A 24,903-nucleotide genomic window follows, 5' to 3' on the forward strand; every position below is an offset into this window, starting at 1 on the left:
TGGCTTGTGAGAGCTGATTTTTAGATTTTCAGGAATTTTGCCAGTAATGGCAACCATTGGTAGTTTGGAATCTGCCATGGTGTGAGTATTTACACCCGAGAAATCAGCAAACACTACAAATCAGGGCTTTTTTTTCCCCCCAGAAAGCTAGTTTACTGGTATACCACTCCCTGTAGGTATCTGAGTTTATGATCTCTGAGCTAAAATATTTATTGTTCTTTATTGATCAATGAGATTATTATAATCTGGCAATCTGATCGACATGCCATATACATATTTTACTTATGTGTGTCATTAATGAAAATATTGAATAAGACTAGACCAAAAAAGAGCCCTTTGGTATAACATATCGATTTAGCAGTGATCTTTACATGTGATTGTTCAACAGTTCTCAGCAAAGCTCCTTGTACTTCTGTGCTTCTAATGATTGCATCCTTCTGCTCACCTTATGCTTTTGAAAATCTAATAGAAGCCCATATACCTGATCCAGGAATTCACATCCTGGCTGTAGAGATTTAAGTCATTAGATTTTGGTGTATGTTCTTAGCAATTTAATTATGTTTAAAATCTGGTTAGTAGTGTAGTAAATAACTGGTATTGCTACAAAATTGCATTGAGAAGGAAATAGGATTGAAATTCTACACAAGTTGACACTCAATTAAAATTTCCATATATCCAATGAGTTAGCCAGTTCTTGGCCGGGGAGCTAGAACAAATGCCTTCCTCCTAAGCTGATCGCTTCAAAACAGGCCAAATTTATAATAAAGTCAAATTAAGACTCCATTCATCAATTAAAATTTGAGTTTGGCTTATCAAATACAGATGAAAAGCAATAAATAGACCAGAGAACACCCATGATATTTCTTCCTTAAATTCCTCTATTTTTTATTGACACTGGAGGAAAAAATAACACATTAAAACCTCCTTACTGAATTACTGTCCTAAACCAATAGATCCATGGGGCTTGTTCAGCTAAAAGCCACAACAGACTTTGTAATGCAATGATGTAATCTTGGCTTTGTGTCATTTATATTCAACCTAAAAAAAACAATTTTCCTGAATAGACAGGCTGACAACAATATTGTTCAGTGTGGGTTTTTATTTGGATTCTTTCCAAATGGTTCACATGCCTTCGCAGTAACGCATCATGCTTGCTTACGTTTTTTGCCTGAATTCCAAAGTTTTCCCCTTTTACTAGCTTTCTATTTTTCTTTTAAGGTCTCAGTTATGTTTGGAAAACTCACCAGCTCCACCACAAAATTAGGATGTATCTTGCAGAGTGCATTCATTTTACTTTTTGCATATTTTTCCCGAGGTCATGTCAAGGTTAGTTTGAATTCCATCCTACATTAAGACTTCTTTCACAGCTATTTAGCTCGGCAGCCTACTCCCCGCTGGGGTCTGCCCCTTGGGCACGTCAAGCTTCAGACCTGACAAATCACACACAGATGAAGCTGTACAGTTTTTTAAACAGTTTCATCAGTAACTTTCTTTTTCTTTTTCGCTATCCTCCTTCATGTTGAGATTTTTTTCTCTGAATTACCATTTCAGAAATGTTGATGTCTATGTGAGACAGTTTGTTTTTACATCAGAGCTGCAAACTAGCAATATCATTTATTTCATAGGAAATCACACTAATAGCCTTCTAGTTACCAAGACTACAGACCGAAAGACCTGCAGACCATTCCTGACTAGTATAACTGTAATTCCATTATAAAATCTCTTTGTAGCAGGAAGCTTAGTGTTGGAAAGTTGGCTGTATCACAGCATCTACTGGAATCAGAAAAAAATGTCAACCATAAAAATGCATCCAGTTTATAACATATTACGGGTTGAGCCTGGAAATGTTTCTCAAATGGTTAGTAATATGCTCTTATCAGTATTTTAGCAAATTGTGAAACTAATGGTGCAACTCCATTTCCTGTTTAATTGACGAAGTTAAAATGCTTGGTTGCTAATGAGTGTATTAGCAAACAATGTCCCCTTTACAGGCTTAAGTAGATCAGGATTTTTTAAAAGCAGCTTACTGTCCTTATTTTTATGTAATGAAAAATATTCACTGACACAAAATTGCTAGATCAACTGAAGAAATGGTGTAATTATTGCTGTATGGTCATTTTGGCAATGTCAAATGACCAGATGATAGTTTTTTAGTCCTCAACTAGAAAATAGATATTTTCTTTTTACAAACCATAGGCTTATTATTATATTTTCATTCAGGACAAACAACACCTGAAGAACTTAACTGCAGACTAAGCAGAAAACTTAGAAGTGACGGCAAAAAATAATATTTGCATGATTCTCCTCTCATTGGTCCTCTTTTACAGTGAGCTCAGCATGAAAGTACCCAACGAAGGGTTCTATAAAAGGTTGCTTGGTTGAAACTAATTAAAGACAGGTCTAAATAGAAAAAGAAAAGAAAAGGGGATCAAAGGAATTACATTAGGTGTCAGGATGTTGTTTGGGGACATTTTATTTAGGTTTTTGTAATTCTACTCCAGAAAAAGCTAAATTCTAAAAATGTCCATTTTGTGCCGTAATTCCTTATTTGCATTATTTTTGCGATAAGATACATGTCAACAGGCAAACATCTTGAAGAAATCATTTCGGCATTGGCGCATTAACACATTATGGTGAAAAGAGAGGCTTGTGCTTTTCACACAGTGCATTTCAGTCTTCAATTAATGTGAAAGCACTACAATGCCTATGCAACTTCTCTTGCCTAGTGGTGCACCATTTATCATTGCAGTTTTACATTGACCTTGACACCCACTTCATTAGAATAAAGATTGTCTACCATTTAGGTTACATTGTTCCTCTGCACAGAGACCCCATGCAAATTTCTGTTCAGATAGAAGAGCTGCGAGGCTGTCAGAGGTCATCTGCATTAAATGATTGCAGCTATTTTCCAACTGCTTCTTTTCATTCTACTCAATTCAGGCTAGGAGGATCAATCAAGCCCTCTGCCTGAAACAGTGGGACTGCTGGGAATATAACTGTTTTTGGTAGTAGTGGGTATGCTCTAAACAGTATTAAATATTTAATATAAACTTGTTAAAGGCCACACGAAGTCTTCAGAAAGATACCAAATTTACAGAAAAATCTAAGGGGCTAGAGAACCTTTCAAAAACTAAATAGAAGACTAGTCATCAATTTTTTAGTTTTAGAGAGCGTGATTACAATAGTTCTTAAACTTACTAAATCTCTTCTATAGGAGACTTTTTTCTCTCCCTTGACAGGGATAGGTAAGAAATGAGGCAGACGGGCTTGGTGTTCTTAGGCAGAATTTTACAGAAATCGGCATGAAAAGTTTTCAGGTATTGGTGTTTTTGTTTTTGCTCTGTAACAATGAATTCTGCTCTGGATATTTATTTAAAAAGGCTTCAGTATTTGTTATGTAAAAGAAATGATTGGAGAAATAAGTTGCCAGGTTTCCTACTTAAGTTTTCTGAGTGATATAATTGGAATTAAATTATTAATGGGAGATACTTTAAAAAAGATTGTTTTATGATCTTCTATTAGGGAATTTGCAATTCATTTTAATATTTGTAGTTTGATTTATATTAAAGATAATGCAATCTATGTCCAATTAACAATACATGGCCAATGTAATGTGATTTCCAGATCATGCAAATGGAATAAGCTAGAAGAGGGGGGAAAACTCAATTCTTAACCTCAGATGTAATTTGCTGTGCGAGTTCTGGCAATTTTAAATGACATTGCACTTTTTAATTTTTCCAAAGGCTCAGCAGCAAATTTATCCCAATCAAGAAAGCCTATTATTAATTTACAAGGACAATTGTAGGAGTCTTTATAATTTCTCTGTGCAATTATTCGCCATAAATTGCTAATGGTAAAATACAAGGAGTTTGCAAGAAATAACGACTATTATTTGTCTTGAGCTCGAACCCTCTTCTTCAACACCAGCATCTTTCCGAGGCGTAGGTGATACTGGCTCCACGTGAAACATCACATGCATTGTGAGATGCTGGACACTGGTGCTCTGAAAAGGGGGCAGCACAGGAACTGCTGCAAAGGCAACACTGGCCTCTAGCAGATTCCTGCACTCGGCATGTACAGCTGAGCTGTGGACCCTGGACTTTCGTATAAAGAGACTCTTTGTTCACCACTGAATGGCATTAGGCATGGACTTGCTGAGGGGCCACCATGAAGCCTCACATGAGGAGGGCAAACACTAGCCAGAAAACACAATATGAGAGTCATAGACAGACACATCCCTACATTTTTCTGCAAAAATGCATATTTTCACACATAATTTTGCCAGTAGTTTAGTGTTTTGGTGTGCTCCTAGCGTATGCTTTCTTGTTGATAGGCTAAGATGCATTTTATTTTCTCAGTCCGTCCATCTGTCTATCTGTTGTGTGTTTTTGGGAAAGGGATACGCTGGATATACAGGTGTTTGTGGTATTAACTTTGTACTGGGAAAGATACTCGAACTTGTTATTCTAATAACTAGATCATTTTCCCTGCTTTAACTCCTCCTAATATAAAGTCACATGAAGCCCAGTTAAAATACAGTCTAAGATGTAAATACTCAAATGCTGAAGACACAGAATCTGACAGCCCTATTCTAATAATGGAGAAAATGCTTTGGTTTAGTTCTTGTGTTTCTCGTAGCCAAAACTTCACTCTCCGCTCAGCAATGTCTGGTCTCCTTTCAGTATAACCAACAGAAGCACCATACAAAAGTCTTACAATGGATGTCTTAATCTCTCTGTGTGCTTTTAGAGCATTATTTTGAATTCCATCATGCTGCCTTTTTTCTTTCCTCTTCTGAAGTTTTATTACAACAGCAGAATTCCCAGGGAGCTTTGGGGGCAAGGTTCACATAATACAGCCCTGAAGTTTCGCTTACGTAGAATCCATCCCCCACTCCTGGCCATCTTTTGATGATCTTTCTATTTCAAAAAGATTCACCGGGTAGAGTCTCACAGCATTAGCTGTATGTAGTTTATTTTTTATTTTTTTATTTACTAGACAGTGAACATCTACAGCCCTTTCATGATGCTTTCTTTCTCTGACCTCACAGTGCCAAGGCATCTTGTTCTTTAACATTGAGGGAGGCAGAAAAATGCTTGAGTTGCTCAATGTGTGCCTTCTATACCAGTTTCAAAATGGCTTATTCTTCTGGTTTCCATGGTGACAATTAACACTGTTTCAAGGCATTGTTCCAGTCTCCATTTGGGCAGAATTTTCGGTGTGATTTTTAACAACAACAACAAAAAAAGGTTTTAGGAGGGAAAAAAGCCTTTAGCATAACTGTCAAAAAAGTTATCTCAATCAAGTCTTCATGCGTTTCTAATTATATTTACTTCAAAAATCCCTGTTTTGGCTGGCTTTGTTTTCTAATTCAATTTCAGCATTTGTGCTTTTAAAAAGTAGGCACTGAATTAGAATTTTCTATAAACTTCTTTAATTCTTAGTTAGAACAGTGAGCTAGTATTTGTGGTAATTTTTAACTCTGTTTTTAAAGTTTTCTTTATATACCTCTATATACACATAGCAGTGGCATTTAGAATAGAAGTGGCCTGTGTCTTTAATTTAGATTATTCACAAATCTATTAGGGGGCTTCATTAGTCAAAATTGAATTGGCCAAGCAAATACACTTAATAATGTAAATACGCCCTTTCAATCGAGTATATTTTATTTTTGACTAGACAGAGCGGCCCACAGCAGGTGCTGTGGGGAAATTAAATACTGGATGCTTATTTACCTTAGCACTCAAGAAAAGCCATCTGACTTTAACTTTGCTAATCTCATTTTTGGCTATTGAAGAGTAGTCTATATCATAACATCCCCAGACTACAGGACACAATGGGGCACCCTCTGCTCCCTGACTGCTGTGGGTGGAATGAATATGAAGATTAAATTATCTTCTCACCACAGGATAAAGTAGCCCTACTTGATAGGAGGACGGAGAACTGATGGAGCTGGCTGTCGATTCTCCTCATCTAACGCTTACGAAAAGATGTGGGAGAGAGAACGGCAAAAACATACCAGCCTCAACAAAAATATAACCCTCCTGGCATTCTTACATATACAGCTTGAGGCCCTAAATCATATCAGATTCAACCTTCAGAGTGCTTCAAAAATTAAAATAAATATTTTCACCTTAAATTACATGACATTCTAGTACCTTTCATGCGCAGGCCAATACATCTAACAATTAGCTGGATTCTCTAAGCTTTTATAGTTTGAAGGCATTGTCCATCAATCACGTCTTTCATCAAGCTGTTTATACAGTAGGTTACATGGTGACAAAGACAGAGAGCATACATAAAGTCAAGTTTTTTTAACGCAATAACTTTTATAATAGCTGTGGAAGTGACTACTTGTACCACATTTCTCAGAGAAAATTATTTTGTTGTGTCTAAAATTAAATTAATTGCTTTTCATGCTTTTATTATTACGATCCTATCATTTATATGGGAGACATCTAAACTGTTCTCTTTCTTGTCTGATCTGCTGTGTAGGAGCTGTTCAAAGTTGGGGTAAAGAGGGTGTTGAGCTTGTCACAAGTGGAAGTGATAACTGGTGAGGCTGCTCCCAGGTGGCACAGCCAGAGAGCTCCCTTTGTCAATTAATGCACGTGGCATAAGCAAAGGATTTGAATAGGATTCTTCTGCCTGCCTGAAGTGCTGGTTCCTCCAATATTATGTCAAAGTCTTACCAAATAAATTATGTAAATCTTTGTCAGCAACATTGTCTTTGATGGGAATCTGATTACATAAAGCAGATCACCCTTTCCCCCAGTCATCACTCTGACAAATAAAACACTATGTGGGTTTCTAGAATACTTGTGGAGTGTTGAGTCCAGAAAACTGCAGTGGACAGTGTGTTTTCTAAGTGTTGGAGTAACATGGTCCTGGTAATTGCCTGCCATTGGAAAATGCAATCAGAATTTCCCATGTATCACAGGCCAAATTCTAAAAGAGCTCTAAAGCAACCCTTGATTTTTTTCATTATACATATTCATGTAATTTTGGGTACTCTGGCTCCCTGATCAACATTCGTTAATACTATGAAATGCTTTAAATCACCTTATTTAAAACATTTTGTTCTGTGATCCACAAATGACTAACATTTGGAGAAGTTTACATAATACAAATGATGTGCATGTTTGGTGTAAATGAAAGATTAAAATATGAAACTAAAAGTATGCAAACATATGCACGCAAATGCTGAGAATCTATTAACCAACACAGGGATTTCACATCTTCCTTTTCCTTTAAGCTGCTTCCAATTGTGTTTTAGTTTGGGATCTTACATAATACCATGATTTCAGGGTGAATAAAATCACCCAAGTGCTTGGGCATGTTTTAAACTTGTTGATTTGCTACTTGGCCCAGACAAAAGCTTTTCTTATTAGACCTGCTAAAGTGCTCCTTTTAGCTCAGTTAGGGTAATGGAGCAATACTACCACGGACCTCAGGGACCTAACTTTTATGCCTCGAAGAAAGAACTTTTGGGATTGCCATTATATTGTGTAAATATGCTAAAATTGTAACTATGTTTAATATTTTAGCCAGAATCTAGGTTTTCTGCTCAGAGGTATTTTTATGTGTGCATTTAAAATATACAGCCACGGTCATTGATAGCTGTCCATAATAAAGGACTTTCTAACTCTGAAGCTATCCCAAATAGAGTTATTTGAAGAGAATCACCATAGTAACTGTCAGATTAAATAGGACTTACATTATCTCTAGCAAAACATCTCTTAGGAGAGATTCACTTGGCAGTTTGTTAAAATACAATGTGTATTACAGAAGAGGGCTCTGTAATCGATTCTGATGTTTGGGGACATTTTGCAGTAATCAATAAAGAAGCATAGATTTGGAACCATTCCCAAAGCACTGGTTTTCTTTTTCCTCTCTATATGTACCTCTTCTCTAATCCCATGCAGAGTTTTTAAGTAAAAGTAAAATGAAAAAAAAATGTTGACTTAGAATTCAGAGGACTTATGGGTTAAGGAGGAAGTTACAAACTCTTTGGGGATAATTTTATTTGTATCACTCTGAGATGGCTCTTTGGGGGCCAGAGGTGAGAGATGGGCAGCCCCTGGAACCAAATGTTGACCAAAATTAACTGTAATATTAAATCCTGGTAGACCAGGTATTTTCCTCCTTGGAATATTTTAAAGATCAAATGTGTGTGTAAACTTTAGTTTAAAAAGACGTAAATCTTAGTCAACTAAATGGAATACCTTGGATGTTTATGTATGTGTGAGTAAGATATATTTCTAACTGTTTTCAGCAATATTCCTCAACTACTCAAGGTACTTAGGTTTAGTCTCCCCATAAATTTTATTGGAAACAAAAACTTTTAACAGCCATGAGCATTCCTGACTCTGTGCTCAGAGATTTTCTAAGAACACCTCCCTCCCTAATGGAATCTCTTTCTTCTCCTTTTAGCGATACAGTGTGGAAATGTCCATCAGAGACCTGAAAAAGACGGAGCTGCTTAGTAAGGTTGAAGCTTTGAAGAAAGGTGGCGTTTTACTACCAAATGATCTCCTTGAAAAAGTGGATTCAATTAATGAAAAATGGGAACTGCTTGGGGTATTTGCATTTTTATTACTGTTTGTAGGTTACATGTACATTTTTTGTGTAGTGAAGTACTTTATCTGTCTGATTTCTAATTTGAGGCACAAATATCTCTCTCTTTCAATTCACTACCTACATTTCAAACAAGCTATTCATGTTATTATGGGGGAAAAACACTGCTTTTCCTCTTCTGTTGACTTTTTTCTGCTCTGAGCTTGTCTCCTCTCAGATTTTAATAATTTTGGTTCTTTAATACATAAAAAAAGTAAGTAAAATACGCCATGTATTATGGGTATGCACCAAGTCAACTGTAATACAGTATATCTGATATACACTGACTGTCATGCTTGAATGAATGTTAATAGAATTGATTCTGAAGGTACATGTTGGAGACATCCACTGTTTAACTATTTACTGTACCCTTCAGATGAAAAGTGGGGTTGTCACTACAGCTTTCAAGTCGCACTAAAGCCACCAAAACAAAGATGCAAATTTGACCCAAATCTGAATTGCAGAATTAAATTGGCCTCTATTTTGTGCCTCAATTTCAAGCTCACTTTTAACAAAAGCCAAAAAAAAGTTTCATGTAATTCATTTCACGCCATGATGGGCTGGGTCTCAGCCAAAGACTGAGATGCAAGAATCTGGCAAAAAGGCAATATAGAGATTCTGTTACCCAGAGACCAGGATGGCACTGTGCAGGAGGCAGTGCTGTCCTTTTGTTGGAAGACAGCTGAAAGAGAGAGGTTAAACTGTATTTTTTCATCAACTTCTCTCCTAAATTGCCTTCACTTCAAATCAAGGGTAAGCTAAATTTGTCAATTACTTAAATGATTAATTATAACAGCTCAGTATGGGTGGTGTCAGTTATGGAGCGTAATTTTGCATGCTTTCCATTTCCTGCTTTTTTTTTAATTTTTAAAGAAATAATACTCCAAAAATATTTTGAATAAAAAGCTCTTCATGTACTTTGATGACTTGGAGGAATGCCAGTGTTCAGTTTATGCCATGCTTAATCTAGGTGATTAAAAAACTGCAAGTTTATATCCTGGCTTTCTCATCTCAATTCACTACACTCTGCAGTTGTACAAAGTGACTTAAAATGTTGAAAGTTTTTACTCTAACCTATTGTTACATTACACTTTAATAGTAGTTAATGGCTTTCACTTTATAATATGGTGATTTAAATCAGAACCTAGTAAAATCTACAGAATTCATTGATCTCATACAGGAGAAATGTGGTTAGTGTATGACATTCTAAAATGTCGCTTACTAAATAGATGAGAACAGCATCTTTATATGCTTGATAGAAAAAGAGATAGTCTGTGTACATTGCATTTTAATATATCTGTTTCTAATTTCATAAATAACCAGCAATAATCTTTTTTGAAAATTGTTGGAAGTATGTCATGTGTATTGCCTCAACAAAAATTTTAAATCAACATAATATTTAAAAAAGAAACAGAGTATTTAGCTATCCTTTATGAGTCAGATACTTTAAAATGGATTGCCTTTTTGACAAAAATATCGTTCAAATACGATATGCAGAGTTTTGTAATGGTTTAGAGACAGACGAGGGTGGAGGGAAGATTTTAACAAAACCGATGCCACACTAACACCACCAGGCATACTGCTTTAATTGGCATGATTACATTTTAATTGGCATGAAAAAAATTTAAAGACAAGGATTTTAACTTCTAACAATAGTAAAATAGAGGGATATGGTTTTTAATATTACTTTCATCTAAGGTGAGCAGTGTGGAATGGAAATACATTAGAATGAAGTGTCAGTGGTGCGTAGAGTTTAATCTGTGAAATTTTGTCCCCGGTGCTGCATATTACTCTGTCTCAATTGCATATTAAACAACCCTATCAAGGCAGGCATTGGCATCTGCTGTGCTGACACAAATTGTGAATTAAATGAAATTGATGTCCTCTGTCGTATATTTATGAAGACGGACCATTCTCTGAAGTATTCTGTTTATGAAGAATTTATGATTGCAAACTGTTCCAGAACAAAAAAGTGGCAATAAATTCTTTTTTGTGACCCTACCCTCCAAGGGCATTGATTTCACCTCCTGCTGCTACTTTTGTTACAGCATAAAAACAATAGCTAAATCTGGATTCCACTGAGGGTCTTCAAATTATCAATATCTGCACCATGAAAATATAAGGGTGTTGCCAAGAAAGGCTATTTTTCTGTTATGATCTCCTAAAGATACTATTTACGGAACACTACACAGCAGATGAATGTTTGTTGACTTAGTTTTATTTGTGTTTTAAGGCTTATTTTTGTAGGTTTAATTCATCATTATAGATTAACTCCTACTGATTCTCCAAAGGGAGTGTTTCCCACCAAAAATTTTTAAAATAAAAAGTGCTCCCAGACAGCACCTTCATGCCGTAGTGGCTCATTCAAGAAGGCTTCTAGCATAGTGGATTGGGATTTATTTTAACACATAATAGAAAGTCTAGCATCCACAAATGAAAAGTGGTAAGAATTGTGGGTTTGAACAATTTCCAAGTCAGAGAAAGTCCACCACAGCACCAAGGAGGCCACTCCTTCTTAACAGCCCTCAGTCATGTTTTGTGGGGAATTGTACTTCTCAAACCAAAAAAAGGAATTTCATTAGCCATGCACAATCTACTCTTGGCATCTTTAGTATATTGATTAAACTCCGACTTTTATCTCCTGAAAATCTTATCCAGAGAATTTTTTACTGTAAACTCCTGTCATGAGAATTCAAATGAATTTTTGTCAGTGATCATGGTGAACTTTTGGGTTAACTCTCCTTTCTGTTAAACGAACTTATAAGTGAATGAGGTCTTCTTAAGCCTCCAGTGGTAGTCAGAACAACATACATTGCTCAAGAATTCAAATCCAAAATGGAACAACGAGATACTCTAAACTGAATGTCAGTTGTGAGGTGGCAGGTGCGGCTGGACACATACCAGTTGGCCCTTGTTACCAGCCAAACCGTGATATGTTTTTGGTACCTAAACTAATCTATGTTTTTGTCTGTTGTTGGTGGTGTTTTTTGTTTTTGTTTTTAATCTGATGCATTAGAAAACCCTTGGAGAGAAGATCCAGGACACAATGGCAGGGCACAGTGGGTCGGGTCCACGTGACCTGCTCTCTCCTGAAAGCGGAAGCCTGGTGAGGCAGCTGGAGGTCAGGATCAAAGAACTGAAAGGGTGGCTAAGAGATACGGAGCTTTTCATCTTCAATTCCTGTCTGAGACAAGAAAAGGAAGGAACAATGAATGTTGAGAAACAACTGCAATACTTTAAGGTAATAAAAAAACAATCAAAGTTGATAAAAAGCTTTCTTTATGGTAGGGATGAAATATTTATCAAGTACATAAAGTATTATACCCATGTATCTATGTATCACTGTGCACTTAAATGTTCCCTTGAATTTATAGACACTCTCCACATTTCTTGTATGCCAAGGTCTGTTTGTGTATAAAGATGAACATGAAGCATATCGACTACGATTGTGTGGGGGAAGTCTCTGCTGCCTGTGTGTTTTGTGCAATGCCTGTTGAGGGAGGGCTTTGATAAATTAAAAGCAGACCAGCAAACACTAAAGATTACTGAGGACTTTGAAAGGCAGCCCTAAATGTTCTATAAATGATGTGGCTAAAAATACTTCCATAAATTGATATGATAAAAGCATATCATTTAATTGAAGACCATTAATGCTAACAAAAGGAAACAATTTTTACATGTGAAAGAATCAGCTACTTATGGAGGGAAGATATAAAGTAAAAGAGGTTCCTACATTACAGGCATATTCCATCATAGAAAAATGCCAGCCTTAGCAACACAGCTATGTGCATGTTCACCGTATGGCCATGATGAAAGAGCATTTCCCTTTGTTTCCATGGTTGACACGATATCTATTCAAAAGCAGTTTAAAATTCAAATGTTTTCTCTTATTGGCCACAGTAGCCTGTACTGTGTGAACCCTCCCATAAATGCAGTGATTATGTGGACTCTGGCTGGTGTCAGTTTGAGGCTTTGGGGTTGCAGAATATGAATTTGGTGGCAAGAAACCTTCTGGCATGAAAAGTCTTAAAGAGGAGAAAAGGGAAAGCCAAAAAGGAAAGGACTTCTTGGGACCAAGCAACTGTTTCTTCTCAGAACCCTTCAGGGCTAGGTTTCAATGATCTCACACCCTCTGCCCTGCAATCTTCCGGCAGGCTATCTGAGTATGTAGTCACATGTTGGTCGCCTTCCCTGTGCCGGGCAGGCAGGCGCCCCGTGCTCGCCTGCATAGCACAAGAGGAGGCACCCTCCGAGGTAAGAGCACAATACTTCTTGATAAACTGCGTCGTACACCTACAAATTGTTTTGGTTGAAAACCTCCTCTTCTGCCATTGAATTGACAAGACCAACCTGGAAGTTAAATGAAAGCATCTTGCCAAGGCAACTGGGTTTTATAGTCCAAAATCTAATATTCAGATGGTTTGTTATTTCATCTCTACTTGTCTCACCCTAACCGCCATTGCAGGCAGATGGAGTCTTCAGATATTTCCCTCTGTGTTATTTGCACTTAACATGTACCTTATAAAGCCTCCTGATTATTAGTAAGCTGGACGTTGTGAAATATATTTTTTCTCTACAGTAACTATATCACAGCTTTAGTGACCTGGTTAATGGCACCAGCCACTTGTGTCCTTGGTCGTGTTTCTTGTATGATCCCTGTGTGCCTCAATGTCTTCATCTAGAAAACGGGGAGCTGAAAGTATTTATCTCACAAGCGTATGAGTTCACATATGTAAATTATTATTTCTACTTTTTGTAATGGTGCATTCATAAGGCATAGAAATCTCTTAACATTATAAGCCCAGAGATGTAACATAATAATTGGAAACAATAACAGGAAGTTTGTTGTTACAATTATTTATATATCTACCTACCTATCCATGTATCTCATACATAGATATTTTAAAATGTTTTTTTCATATTCACTATTATAGAAATGGAAGCATGAACAGTTCTGCATTCATTTTACTGATGCTTCGAAAGGACAGTGGCTTTATGCTCTAGCTTTGTACAGTGTCATCAACATCATCTTCAGCTGGATCCTAGTTACAAATTTAGAAGAGTTTGAGACAGAGAGAAGTCTCTAGGCTTCTAGATCGTTAGATAACTTCTAGGAGTCCTAGTCATTTACGAACTAACATTTTGTAGCCACTAAGGGAATATTCGCTACCCCTAATGCGTTCTTTACCATGTGGATCTCAGGGCCTGAGAATAATCAGAGAATTTTTATTTCAAAAATCCTGGAGACTATCACAGGCTTTTGCTATTTTATTTATTTTCTTCAAAGGTATTTTTTTTCTTAGAGCATTTTTATGTTTTCAGTGTCACTGTTCATTACACTAACTACTTTTATGCCCTGCTCTTGTTTACTTAGCTATTTTAAAAATACTATATAAATACAGAGATTTTCCTGCCCCAAATGAAAAGTAGGATCTTGATGGTAATGTCCACCTCCCCATATGGTTTCCCCAGTCCTATTTCAACCCCCTGCTCTCCTCACGTAAAGTAATCAAGATCCTGAACCCTATATTCTTTATTCCCTTGCTTTCCTTTGATAGGAAAGAACATTTTTTATTCTATTTTTTTCTTAACTTTATTAAAAGGTAATCATGCTATATGTTATCTTTTAGGACTTCCTTTTTCATTTAACATTATAATGCCAAGATTCATTCATGTCACTGAATATGGCTGTAATTCACTTATTTTGACAATTATATACTATACCATTGTGAGTATATACATGTATCTCATTTAATGCTAGTAGCGACCTATGAGATTGGTATTAGGATCCTGATTTTGCAGATATGGAAACAGGCACACGGAGGTTGGGTTTTGTGTCCAAGGCCACATGGAATGAGTGATAGAATTAGGGTTTAAATCCAGCGCCTTCTGACTCTAAAGCCCATTCTCAGAACTACTATGCAAAACTGATGTTGACTGAGTGCCCTTCCATGCCAGGGGACTCAGTGGGAAGAGCAGGACAGAACTAAATGTCATTGTTTCTTTGTGGTACATCTATCAGTCACAATCTTCAGCAATTTGGCCAGAATAGCAAATAGCTTTAGCTGTCGAAGATCTTCGGAGGTGAAAATGTGTGTTTTTGTTTCACATTTTTGTATTATACCAGTGTAAATTTCTTTGAAATGTTTCACTTTTTAAATTGAAACTTTTCAAACGTTTTGTGATTATGGAGCCCTGTTGATTTTCTTTATGACCTGAAACTAGTCCCTTCTAAAGTTTTGATCTTGAGAAGTTTGATCAGATAAGCTAAGAGGATCTAGCAGGATAGTACTTTTATTTGTTGTTGTTTAAGAAAGCTTTAAACTTGTCTGTTGGAATAAATGTCTTTCCTAGCCAGAATTTTAAATATTTCTGAGCTGTTTACTCTGTAGTGCTTAGTGTATGATTAATCAAGTGCTCTGTATATTACCACATTCATTGGGAGAATGAAACCAAATGTTTGTACTACAATAATGATGTAATATAACGTTTATAACCTGTCAAAATCACAATTGGTAATAAACATATGCAGAATAAAAATTTTTACTTACCACAAATCCAAAGAGCAGATACCCTCTGCCTTTCTCAGTGATAAAATGGCCCAGACAGGAGAGTTATTAAAGAACCTTTACATATAGGAAACTCTTCGCCATGTTCTGCCTCTTCTTATGGGTTCCCAAGTGTCTCCTGCCATCGTTGGTCACACAGAAGACAGACTTTATCCACAGGGTGTAGCTTTATGATTCTCTATTCTCTAAAATCTCAGACTTTTAACAGAATAAATTTCTTTATGTGACACCCAGAGTGATGACAGATAAGCCACAGTGCACTACCCAGGAGAACTGGGGGGTGGGGGGCGGGGAGGATGCTGCATATAAAAAAGACAGCCTATCGCTTTGTAGACACCACTGTGTTTCCTTCTCAGAGCTTGGTCTGGGATAAGAGAAGGGATCAGGATCTTAAGTTTTCAGAGAAAGAGGAAAAGCAATGGTGGAATGTATTCTTTTTCTTTAAGGCAGTAAGTGTGATAAATGTGAGATTAGACACAAGGCAAAATTCTCCCTAAAAAAGGAAGAGCCAAAGCCTAGCACGGGGGAGAGACAGGAGGTGTGAGTCCAGAGCCCTGGGACAGAAATGCAAAATTGTTGAGGAGGGACCACCGTGACAACAGAAGGCAGAGAGTGCGTCAGAGGTTCAGGAAGGCCAGCTGACAAAGGGCCCCTAAGTGCCATGTGTGCTCAGCGTCAATGCCATTGGTTGGAAAGCGCTACTTTTTAAACGACGACCCTTCAGAGAGAAAAGAAATACTTACTTACTCATACATTCCTTGTATCCCATAACCAAATTCATTATTCTAAAGTCTCAAATTGGGGAAAAATTATCCATCACCAACTACAGGAGCCCTCAGCACTGGGCTGGGCCCCCAACCAGCCCAGGAAGAACAGGCTTAGACCTCCCAGGAGGCTCTGTCATCAAGAAGGTAAATGAGTGGAATAGATTTCAGAACCTCGTCAATGATTAGTGCCCCAAATTTGCTGAGCCATTTAAATTTGCCCAAGTACATTGTGCATGTTACTCTACTTAAACCTTACACTAATTATGTAAGTTGAAAATTGGGATCACCTTCTTATTTGTGTTTTTATTTATTTTTATGAATGAAGAACTTGACATGTGGAAAGTTAATGTGACTTGTTTGAATCCACACCAGCAACCAGCAGCAGAAACTGCCAAAGCCCTGGTCTCTGGGTTCCAATTCCAATATTTTACCATCCTATCATTCTCTGACCCTTCAAAATAAACACTGAAACCTTGTTTTAGTCTAAATGAGGGATTAGCAAACATTTTCTGTAAAAGGCCAGAAAGTGCAATCTCTGTCGCAATTACTCAGCTCTGCTATCGTAACGTAAAAGAGCCACAGATAATATGTAAATGAATAAATATGATGTGTTCCATAAGAATAATTTACAAGACTATTTCAAAAGCAGGCAGTAGCCCGGATGTGGCCCACAGGCCTTAGTTTCCTAACCCTGCTCTAGAATCCAGAAATTATCACAAACTTGGGACTGGCTACTGTTTGCAACTCCTTTAAGGAAAGGAGGCCATGCTAGAATTGCATGAGGAGGAACAAAAAGTTCTTTTATTAACTGTAACAATGACAACTAATGCTTATCGAGCGCTCCTGAGATGTAAGTCGTAGTTTCTAAGGGTTTTACCTGCATTCGCTTCTTTAACCCTCGTGACCATCCTGGGGCAGGTGTTTTATTATCTCCTATTTATGGATGAAAAAATGGAGGCAGGGAAAGGTCATAGACTCAGTAAGTGATAGAGCCAATAACCAGACCCAGAAAGTCCGTTCCCAAATTCGCCACTACTTGGTAGACTCAACAGTCCCTAGGTCAAAGATTTATTTCTGAAAAGAGAACGACACATCAACTAGTAACTTACTCCATTGTTCCTCATTCCAGTTCTGAACACTGGACAGAGCTGAAGGAAGTCGGCTGACTCAATGTTTTAAATCTTTGAAATTAAAATTTTTAGAGTGGAGTCCTTAAAAGGATTTCAAATTAAGTATGAATTGTGCAGCATTCCTAAGTAATTACTCTGAAAAGGAATATCACCAACGTACTTTTACGAAATAAAGAGATAAATAAAAGAGCTAAACACAGTTCACACGCTTTAAGAAATATTTTCCCAAAGCTTGCTGTGTAATTTCCAGAAATAAAAATAAGACCAATCTAGCCAAGACATTTAGAGGGAGTTTCCCATGTCTACTCTAACCAATCTCAGATAGCGCCATAAAAAAATCACTCTTCCTGTGTCCCCCAAAATCCACATTTGTAAAAGAGATTAGGTTGAAGACAGGAGAGAATGTTTTGGAAGTTTTGAGATATGAGAAAGGAGGCCACGTTTCCTATAGGTGCCAGGATCATCCCTCTGCTGAGTCCTGGAGCATTTACAAACTTTGTAATGATGCTGTTGGCAAAGCGGGAAACAAAGAATTACAGTCATTCAATCCGGCTGTAACAAAAGCATGCAAAATGCTCCCAAAATCAACAGACGTCAGACAGGATTTAATCCTTTCTATGTGTCTGAGATAATTATTTTTTAAAAGCTATTATAGTAACCATGTATGTTCGTTAAAAGAAAATACTGAATTCAGCTTTTATCAGATGTTTTTCCCCACCGTATATAAAAAATTCCATCACCTAACACTTCTTTGGGAGTAATTTTAAGTAATTGGATACAATCCAGAACTGCCTTGTAAAAAACATGGGCTGGGTTAAGTTTGAAATTCAAAGATAGATTTAAATAAAGGTTACTGACTCTACCATCTGGGGGTGGTGGGAAGACCCACAGGAAATTTTTATAGGCAGTCCCAGGGCAGCCTTCTAAAGTGAAAAAGAAAAAAAAAGGGGGGACAATGAAGGCCTAATTCTTTCTGAGTACACGTTTTACTAGAAGAAGATGCTCAATGATTCCTATGAAGTGGGGTAGGGGGTGCCCCTGAGTTGAGGATAAAAAGAGAAAGCCGTGTACTCATTTCATATGTGTATTTTGTATTACTGCTGTCAAGTAAACCAGATTCGTGAAAGTTAAAGGCTGCAATACTAATCTGGAAAGGGGAGGGAGAAATCTCACCCTTCCTTACTTCGTTGCTGCCTAGAAAACGAGACAGAGCTGCACTGGGGCTCTGAAACCACAGTGATGAATGCTTCTATTCTTTTTTTTTTTTTTTTTGAGACTGTCCCTGAGCTAACATCTGTTGCCAATCTTTTTTTTTTCCTTCTTCTCCCCAGAGCCCCACAGTACATAATTGTATATTCTAGTTGTAGGTCCTTCTAATTCTGCTGTGTGGGACGCCGCCTCAGCATGGCTTGATGAGCGGTGCTAGGTCCACGCCCAGGATCCAAACTGGTGAAACCCTGGGCCACCGAATCTTAATTGATTTCTTAATATTACTTAATGTTATTTTCATTGCTAATAAAGTCAAACTAGGAAGAAACTGGGAGAACAGAATTGCAGAGGTGTTTCTGTGCTCTCTCCTTAGATGAGTGTAGGATTGCAGCATGATCTGGTCTGCCATGGTGTAGAGGTTTAAGCATGTGGCTTCAAGATGCCTGGGTTTGTCCTGGCTCTACCTGTTTCTGATCCATGATCTTCCTTAAAGCCCCAGGTTTCTCTTCTTAAAAATGGGGATAATAATAGAACTTACCTCATAGAGTGGTTATGAGTGTTAAATGAGATAATACATACAAAAGCTGCTTAAAATAGAGCCTGTCTAGTAAGAACTCAATGCATTTTAGCTATCAGCATTATAATTACTATAGCATAAACCTGTCTTTTTTTAAAAGCATTTATTTTTAATACAAAGGGGTAGATAGATAAAGTAAATAGATAAATAGTGAACAGATAAAGAAAATTCCGTGGGGTTTCACTTACTTCAGGTGAATTGTATGATCTATAGGGACTGAACTATCTGTTAGTTGGATCATTGACGTATTACCATGTAGGTAAAACTGCAAGAGAATTGTTTTCCTCTCAAGACTAGAAAAAAGGAAGTGGTCAGTACACCTCCCAGTTTGCCCTTTGACCTGTGGAAAGGCAGCTCTTTTGGGGTGCAGAAAACCAGGTCCCACATTGTCAAAGGTGGGTCTCCACACTGGGTTACTCTGGAGCTTTTGGGCAAGGCGATGAAACAGTGACTTGAAGTCTCATTTTCTTTCCCGTTTTCTGTCTCCCTGACCTTCTTTCATAAACGTTCCTATTGTCTCTTCACCATATTTCTCCAGGTTATTGCTCTCCACGCACACACAATTACACCTTCGTTTAAGGAGATGGAAAATTTCTTTCTTGAGTATTCGTATTTAATTGTCGGTCATCTTCTGTAACTGTACTATCACATCATTCTTTTGTAATTTACCAATTAATAGTATTTATTGTGCACCCTCACTAGGTTCTGTTAGTTGGTAACATTATGATCTAGAATTTTTAGCTGTATAATCTCAATAGATAATTTCTCTTCTCTTTGCCTAAAATTCTTTATTTGTCTATTTAGGTTTTTTCAATTGAAAGGATTCTCTTCAGCTCAAGCATTCTGTGATTCTCTAATAGCCATCTTTTTCCTTTGATAAATTTATTCAATTATAGATGCAATTTAATTCCTCTAAACAACACTTTTGGTTTGGCACAAAACTTCTGATATCTAGCCAATTCTGTATACCAGGCTTCATGCTTACTTCGTTGAAAGTGATGCTTCAGAAAGACAAAGGTGTCCTTTGAACCAAAGTTGCAGAGTTACTGCCTTTGGCACCACGGTAGCCAGCATTCTCCTTCTGTTTCCTTTCTAACATTATAGTGTCTTTATAATTTGAATAGAGATGCTGGTCTAAAATGGAAAAGAAAAGGTCTCCCTAGTTATGAATTTCAGTCAGGATGGTGGCACAGATAACAGGAATATATTTTTTTTGGTTTATAAATCATCAAGACTTGGTTGATTTAAAAGTAGAAAGAAGTATACCAATAAACTGCTGGTACATTGATGACAAACAAATGTACAGATCTGTAAGAAATAGAAGACAGAAAATTCTTGGTTAAAATTAATGACCAGACTGAAGAGATGGAGAATTTGAATCTAACAGAACTAACCAGAGTAACTACCATCGGAGGCCTGGCCTTATTCTTTTCTCATCTCTTAGGTGCCTTGAAGTCCTTCACAGTGTATCAAAAGGCTTAATATATTCCTGCCTGTCCTTTTGTTAGCAATTTTTTAGCATATTATTTTAGATGAATTTCTTATAAATTACATTCTAATTAAATCTGAAAGTCTGTTTCTTTTAATAAGAATATTAAGACCATTCACATTTATTTTCTTGATTAAGATCGCTGATCTTTATCATATTCAGTCAGTAAATATTTATCAGATACCTACCATGTGGCAGCTACTGGGCTGGATGTTAGGAATTCATGAAACTTACACTAGAGTCTTGTTTAAATATTCTGCTATAAAGCGTGTTGTTTTCTTCATTTTTACTTTAATGAATTGGAAGGTTGTTTAAATATTCTGCTATAAAGCGTGTTGTTTTCTTCATTTTTACTTTAATGAATTGGAAGGATTTTTCCAAAAAATATTTCCAGTATTTTCAATATCAAGAATGTCAGCCTCTTGTTAATGCTACTTTTAAAATGAGAAATTGACTTGCTTTTTTCTGTATGCTCCACCCTATTTCTCTATTTTTGTTTATATAATCTTGGATTTAATTATTACCTAATATTTTATTTTACTAGTTACATTCTTTCTCATACTTCCAATAATTTTTGTTGTCTTCGTTGTAATTTTTAATTCAACAAAGATCTATCTCTGTACAATCTTCACTGATCTTAATTTGCTCCATCTTCAAAAGTGCCTGCCTCAGTGCCATGGATGCAATATCTTTGTGCATATTTTCGAGAAAAGGATTGAAATTTTCTAAGGTTTTCTTTTTTCTTGTACTAATTCTATTTCAAAAGCAGTCTATTAGTCTATTTCTTTGAGTCCTCACATTGGGCCCTCTTTTGAACTACACTGTCTGTGTTGGTTTTTCCCTGTTTGTTTATTCTTAAGGAGGGAGGTTTTGTTTTCAAGCACTGAGTGTTGAGATCGGTCCTATGAGAGATTCTATAGGTGTACAAATATTTCAGGCCCAGACAAAAAGGGAATGGAAAATTTAGATTTCCTTTAGTTTTACTAAAATTCAGGGATGAGAAAGTGTAGACTACATACATGGGATAGCAAATCGTCTATTGGTACTGAAGCATAGGGGTACTCGCGTGGCTAATGTCAGGTGAAATTGGAAACAATCCATGTTGAATGAAGTTTTCTCATTCATCAGGGGCGTCATCAGTGTCCCAGAGCAGGTGAGCGGGCTTGCAGAGCTGTGTCTGTCAGCCTTGAAGGAGAAAGCCTTATTTGGAGGTTGCTCTTCTGTAACTCAGGTGGTGTATGCTCGGGGCTTGAAATAGTGCGATTACAGTAGAGGAAGGAGGCTGGATTTAAGAAAGACCTCAGGGTTAGAGAGGACAGGATTTGGGAACTGCTTTGCCAGTAGGGCGAGGAAAATGGAGGAGGACTTCTCAGGCCTCACTCCCACCAAGAGCCCTTCTCTCCCTGGAATGCTGTTGCCTCTGAAGCAGCTCACAGTCCCCCTGGAATGAGGAAGAGAATCTTCAGTGAAAGGCATTGAAAGTAATAGAATGTGTGTGAGGATGGAGCATCTCTGGTACCTAAAAAGAGGAGCCAATTATTTTAGGAGTGTGGGTAGAAATATTTTTAATTTATTCAAGACCTGTCTCTTAGCAAACCCCTATGTTAAGTACTGTGCACTGGGGAGATGTGACAGTGGGCCCATAAGATTAGTAGCATATAGCCTAGGTGTGTAGTAGACTGTATCATCTAAGTTTGTGTAAGTACTGTAGGGGAGGAAGAAATTTCCCTCTATCCTTCTAGGTTCTTCTGGCTGGACTAAAAATTAGATTGACATGATGCAGATTAACAGAAAAAAAAAATTTAATAATATGCATACATGGAAGAAACCCAGGAAAACCAAGTGACTCGCCAAAATGGCTGAAGCCCTCACCTTAAATACCATCCTCAGCTAAAGACAAAAGATTTTGGGGGTTGGGAGTGGAGAGAGTCAGAGACTTCAAAGAGCAGGAAAGCAGTTCACAGGTAGGTGAAAAGGAGCAAACCTTTGGAAAATACATGTTTAGCCCCACAGAAACAGAAGAACACAGAAGGGAGCCCAACAAACAGGCTTTTCTAGGTTCCTCTCTGTCTCCCATCTAGGTCATATTATCCTAAGGTGATAGCTCCCTTCCTGAGACAGGTTTTTTTTCTTCTGAATTCTTTTAGGCAGTTAAGGGGGAGATAACAAGAAAAACTTTTTAAGTCTTTTGTTTCTTAAAAATAATCAGCCTAAAATAATCTTCATGTTAAAGAGACTCATTTTGAGATGGCAAATTTTGTTCCCCTTCAGTACACATTATGATGTTCGCACAATGACAAAATCACCTAACAGTGCATTTCTCAGAACATATCCCATTCGATAAATGATGCATGACTGTGGTATGTGCACGTATGGAGGCCTGGAGATAAGTGATTGAAGAAATTCCTGTGTTGTTTTGCATGCTTATTTAAATGTTATCAAGTATGTGTAGGCATGAGTCTATGTATCTTGTCAACAAACTAGAGTGTAAACTTTTTTTTAAGTTAAAATTTTATGTTTTAGAGCAGTTTTAGGTTCACAGCAAAATGGAGGGGGAGGCACAGAGATTTCCCATACACTCCCTGCCCCTACACATGCATAACTCCCCCATTGCCAACATCCCCCACCAGAGTGGTACATTTTTTACAACTGATGAACCTACGTTGACACATAATAATCACCCAAAGTCCATAGTTATATTACAGTTCACTCTTGGTGCTGTACATTTTATGAGTTTGAGCAAATGTAAAATGACATATATCCACCATTATGGTATCATACCAAGTATTTTCACTGCCCTCAAAATCCTCTGTGCTCTGCCTGTTCATTCCTCACCCCACCACCTCCTACAACTCCTGGCAACCACTGATCTTTTAACCGCCATAGTTTTGCCTTTTCTAGAATGTTGTGTGGTTGGAATCATGTAGCATGTATCCTTTCAGATTGGCTTCTTTCTTTTAGTAACATGCATTTAAGATTCCTCCATGTCTTTTCATGGCTTGATAACTCATTTCTTTTTAGCACTGAATAATATTCCATTGTTTGGGTGTGCCATAATTTATCAATCTCTTCACCTACTAAGGACATCTTGGTTGCTTCCAAGTTTGGGCAATTATGAATAAAACTGCTATAAACATCCATGTGCATGTTCTACTGTGGACATAAGTTTTCAGCACCTGGGGAAATACAAAGGAGCATGATTGCTGGATAATATGGTAAGAGTGTGCTTAGTTTTGTAGGAAACCACCAAACCATCTTCCAAAGAACCAGTACCATTTTGTATTCCACCAGCAGTGAGTGAGAGGTCCTGTTTCTTCATACATCACAAGCATTTTGTGCTGTCAGTGTTCCAAATTTTGGCCATTCTACTAGGTGTGTGGTAGTATTTCACTGGTGTTTTAAGAGTATAAACTTTTAAAAAGTAAGACCTATCCTGAAGTTGTATTTGTTTTGCATGCCCTTCACAGTACCATTGACAATGCCTTAGAGTCACTAGATACTCAAGAACTGCTTAGCTGGTTGTGTAATTTCATCATAAGATGGGACCTGAGATCATTTAGCTAGCCCGATCTTTTTATTCCAAAGAAAAGAAAGCCAAGTCTTTGATAAATTAAATGACTCACCCAGGACCATACAACCAGAGTCAGATGGCAGCTCACATCTCTTGAATCCTAATCCAGGCAATACTGAATCAATGATTTCATGTGAGTCATCATTGATGTCTTTGCAATTTTTACATCTCAAATTTTCCTCTACAAAAAAGAGATAAGATGATCTCAGTTGATGAATAGAAACAAAAAATGATCATCACAGGGGACATTGTGATTAATAGGAAATGTAGAATTGCTTATTAATACTATGAAGTACTATTTTAAACAGTATTAAAAATGTATGGGATGACAAATGAAGACCCCTCTGACATTGGAGCTCAGAGATTTACCATCTTGCCTGGCAATAGCTTCTCATTTCCAGGGGCTTTACTCTCAGGGGTTCAACTCTGTATATAGTTTGCTATCATTTTCAACCTTGTGTTTATGTTGCACCTCCATATGAGGAGCTTAAAGAGCTTTACAGACATTAGCTCATTAATCCTCCCAAAACCTCTCTAAGGTAGGGCAGAGGCATAAATCATTATTCCCATCTGGAAAAAAATAGCCTAACTTATCTCTCTTAATTTCAATGATGCTCTAAACTGTTGCTTAAATCCTAATTTATACCCTGTACATTTAGAATATCACAATCTCTTCCCCAAGGATATTTTTCTCCTTTCTTTGAATTTAATGTCACGAAGATAAGTGTAGAAACAGATTGCCAGGGCTGGTGTTAGAAGCTCTTTTGAGAAGCACAGCATAGGTGGTAACCCATGTTCCTCCTTCCCCCCTCACTCTCTCCTCCTTTTCTCAAAATGGCCTTCTTCATTGCCCTTCAGTAATGACAGGAGAAATGACTTTTAGGAATTAGAGGGATGTTTCAAGACCCATTCACTCCTTTATCTGTGAGCCAAGACCACCAGCAAGAGAGACAATGGGTATCCATTCAACCATGC

The 24,903-nt window shown here is 37.3% G+C and overlaps 1 protein-coding gene across 21 annotated transcripts in view; it reads left to right on the plus strand.

Annotated features, from left to right (window-relative positions):
* The window catches only part of AKAP6 (A-kinase anchoring protein 6), a 503,988-nt gene that overhangs the window by 415,241 nt on the left and 63,844 nt on the right, over nt 1-24,903 (plus strand). For all 21 annotated transcript variants that reach the window (XM_070587794.1, XM_070587721.1, XM_070587757.1 and 18 more), the window contains 2 exons: nt 8,434-8,580; nt 11,633-11,857. In XM_070587794.1, coding sequence (XP_070443895.1) covers nt 8,434-8,580; nt 11,633-11,857 — 372 coding nt within the window. The remainder of the gene's footprint in view (nt 1-8,433; nt 8,581-11,632; nt 11,858-24,903) is intronic.

This window comes from Equus przewalskii, chromosome 1 (assembly GCF_037783145.1).
Source record: "Equus przewalskii isolate Varuska chromosome 1, EquPr2, whole genome shotgun sequence".
Taxonomy (NCBI): domain Eukaryota; kingdom Metazoa; phylum Chordata; class Mammalia; order Perissodactyla; family Equidae; genus Equus; species Equus przewalskii.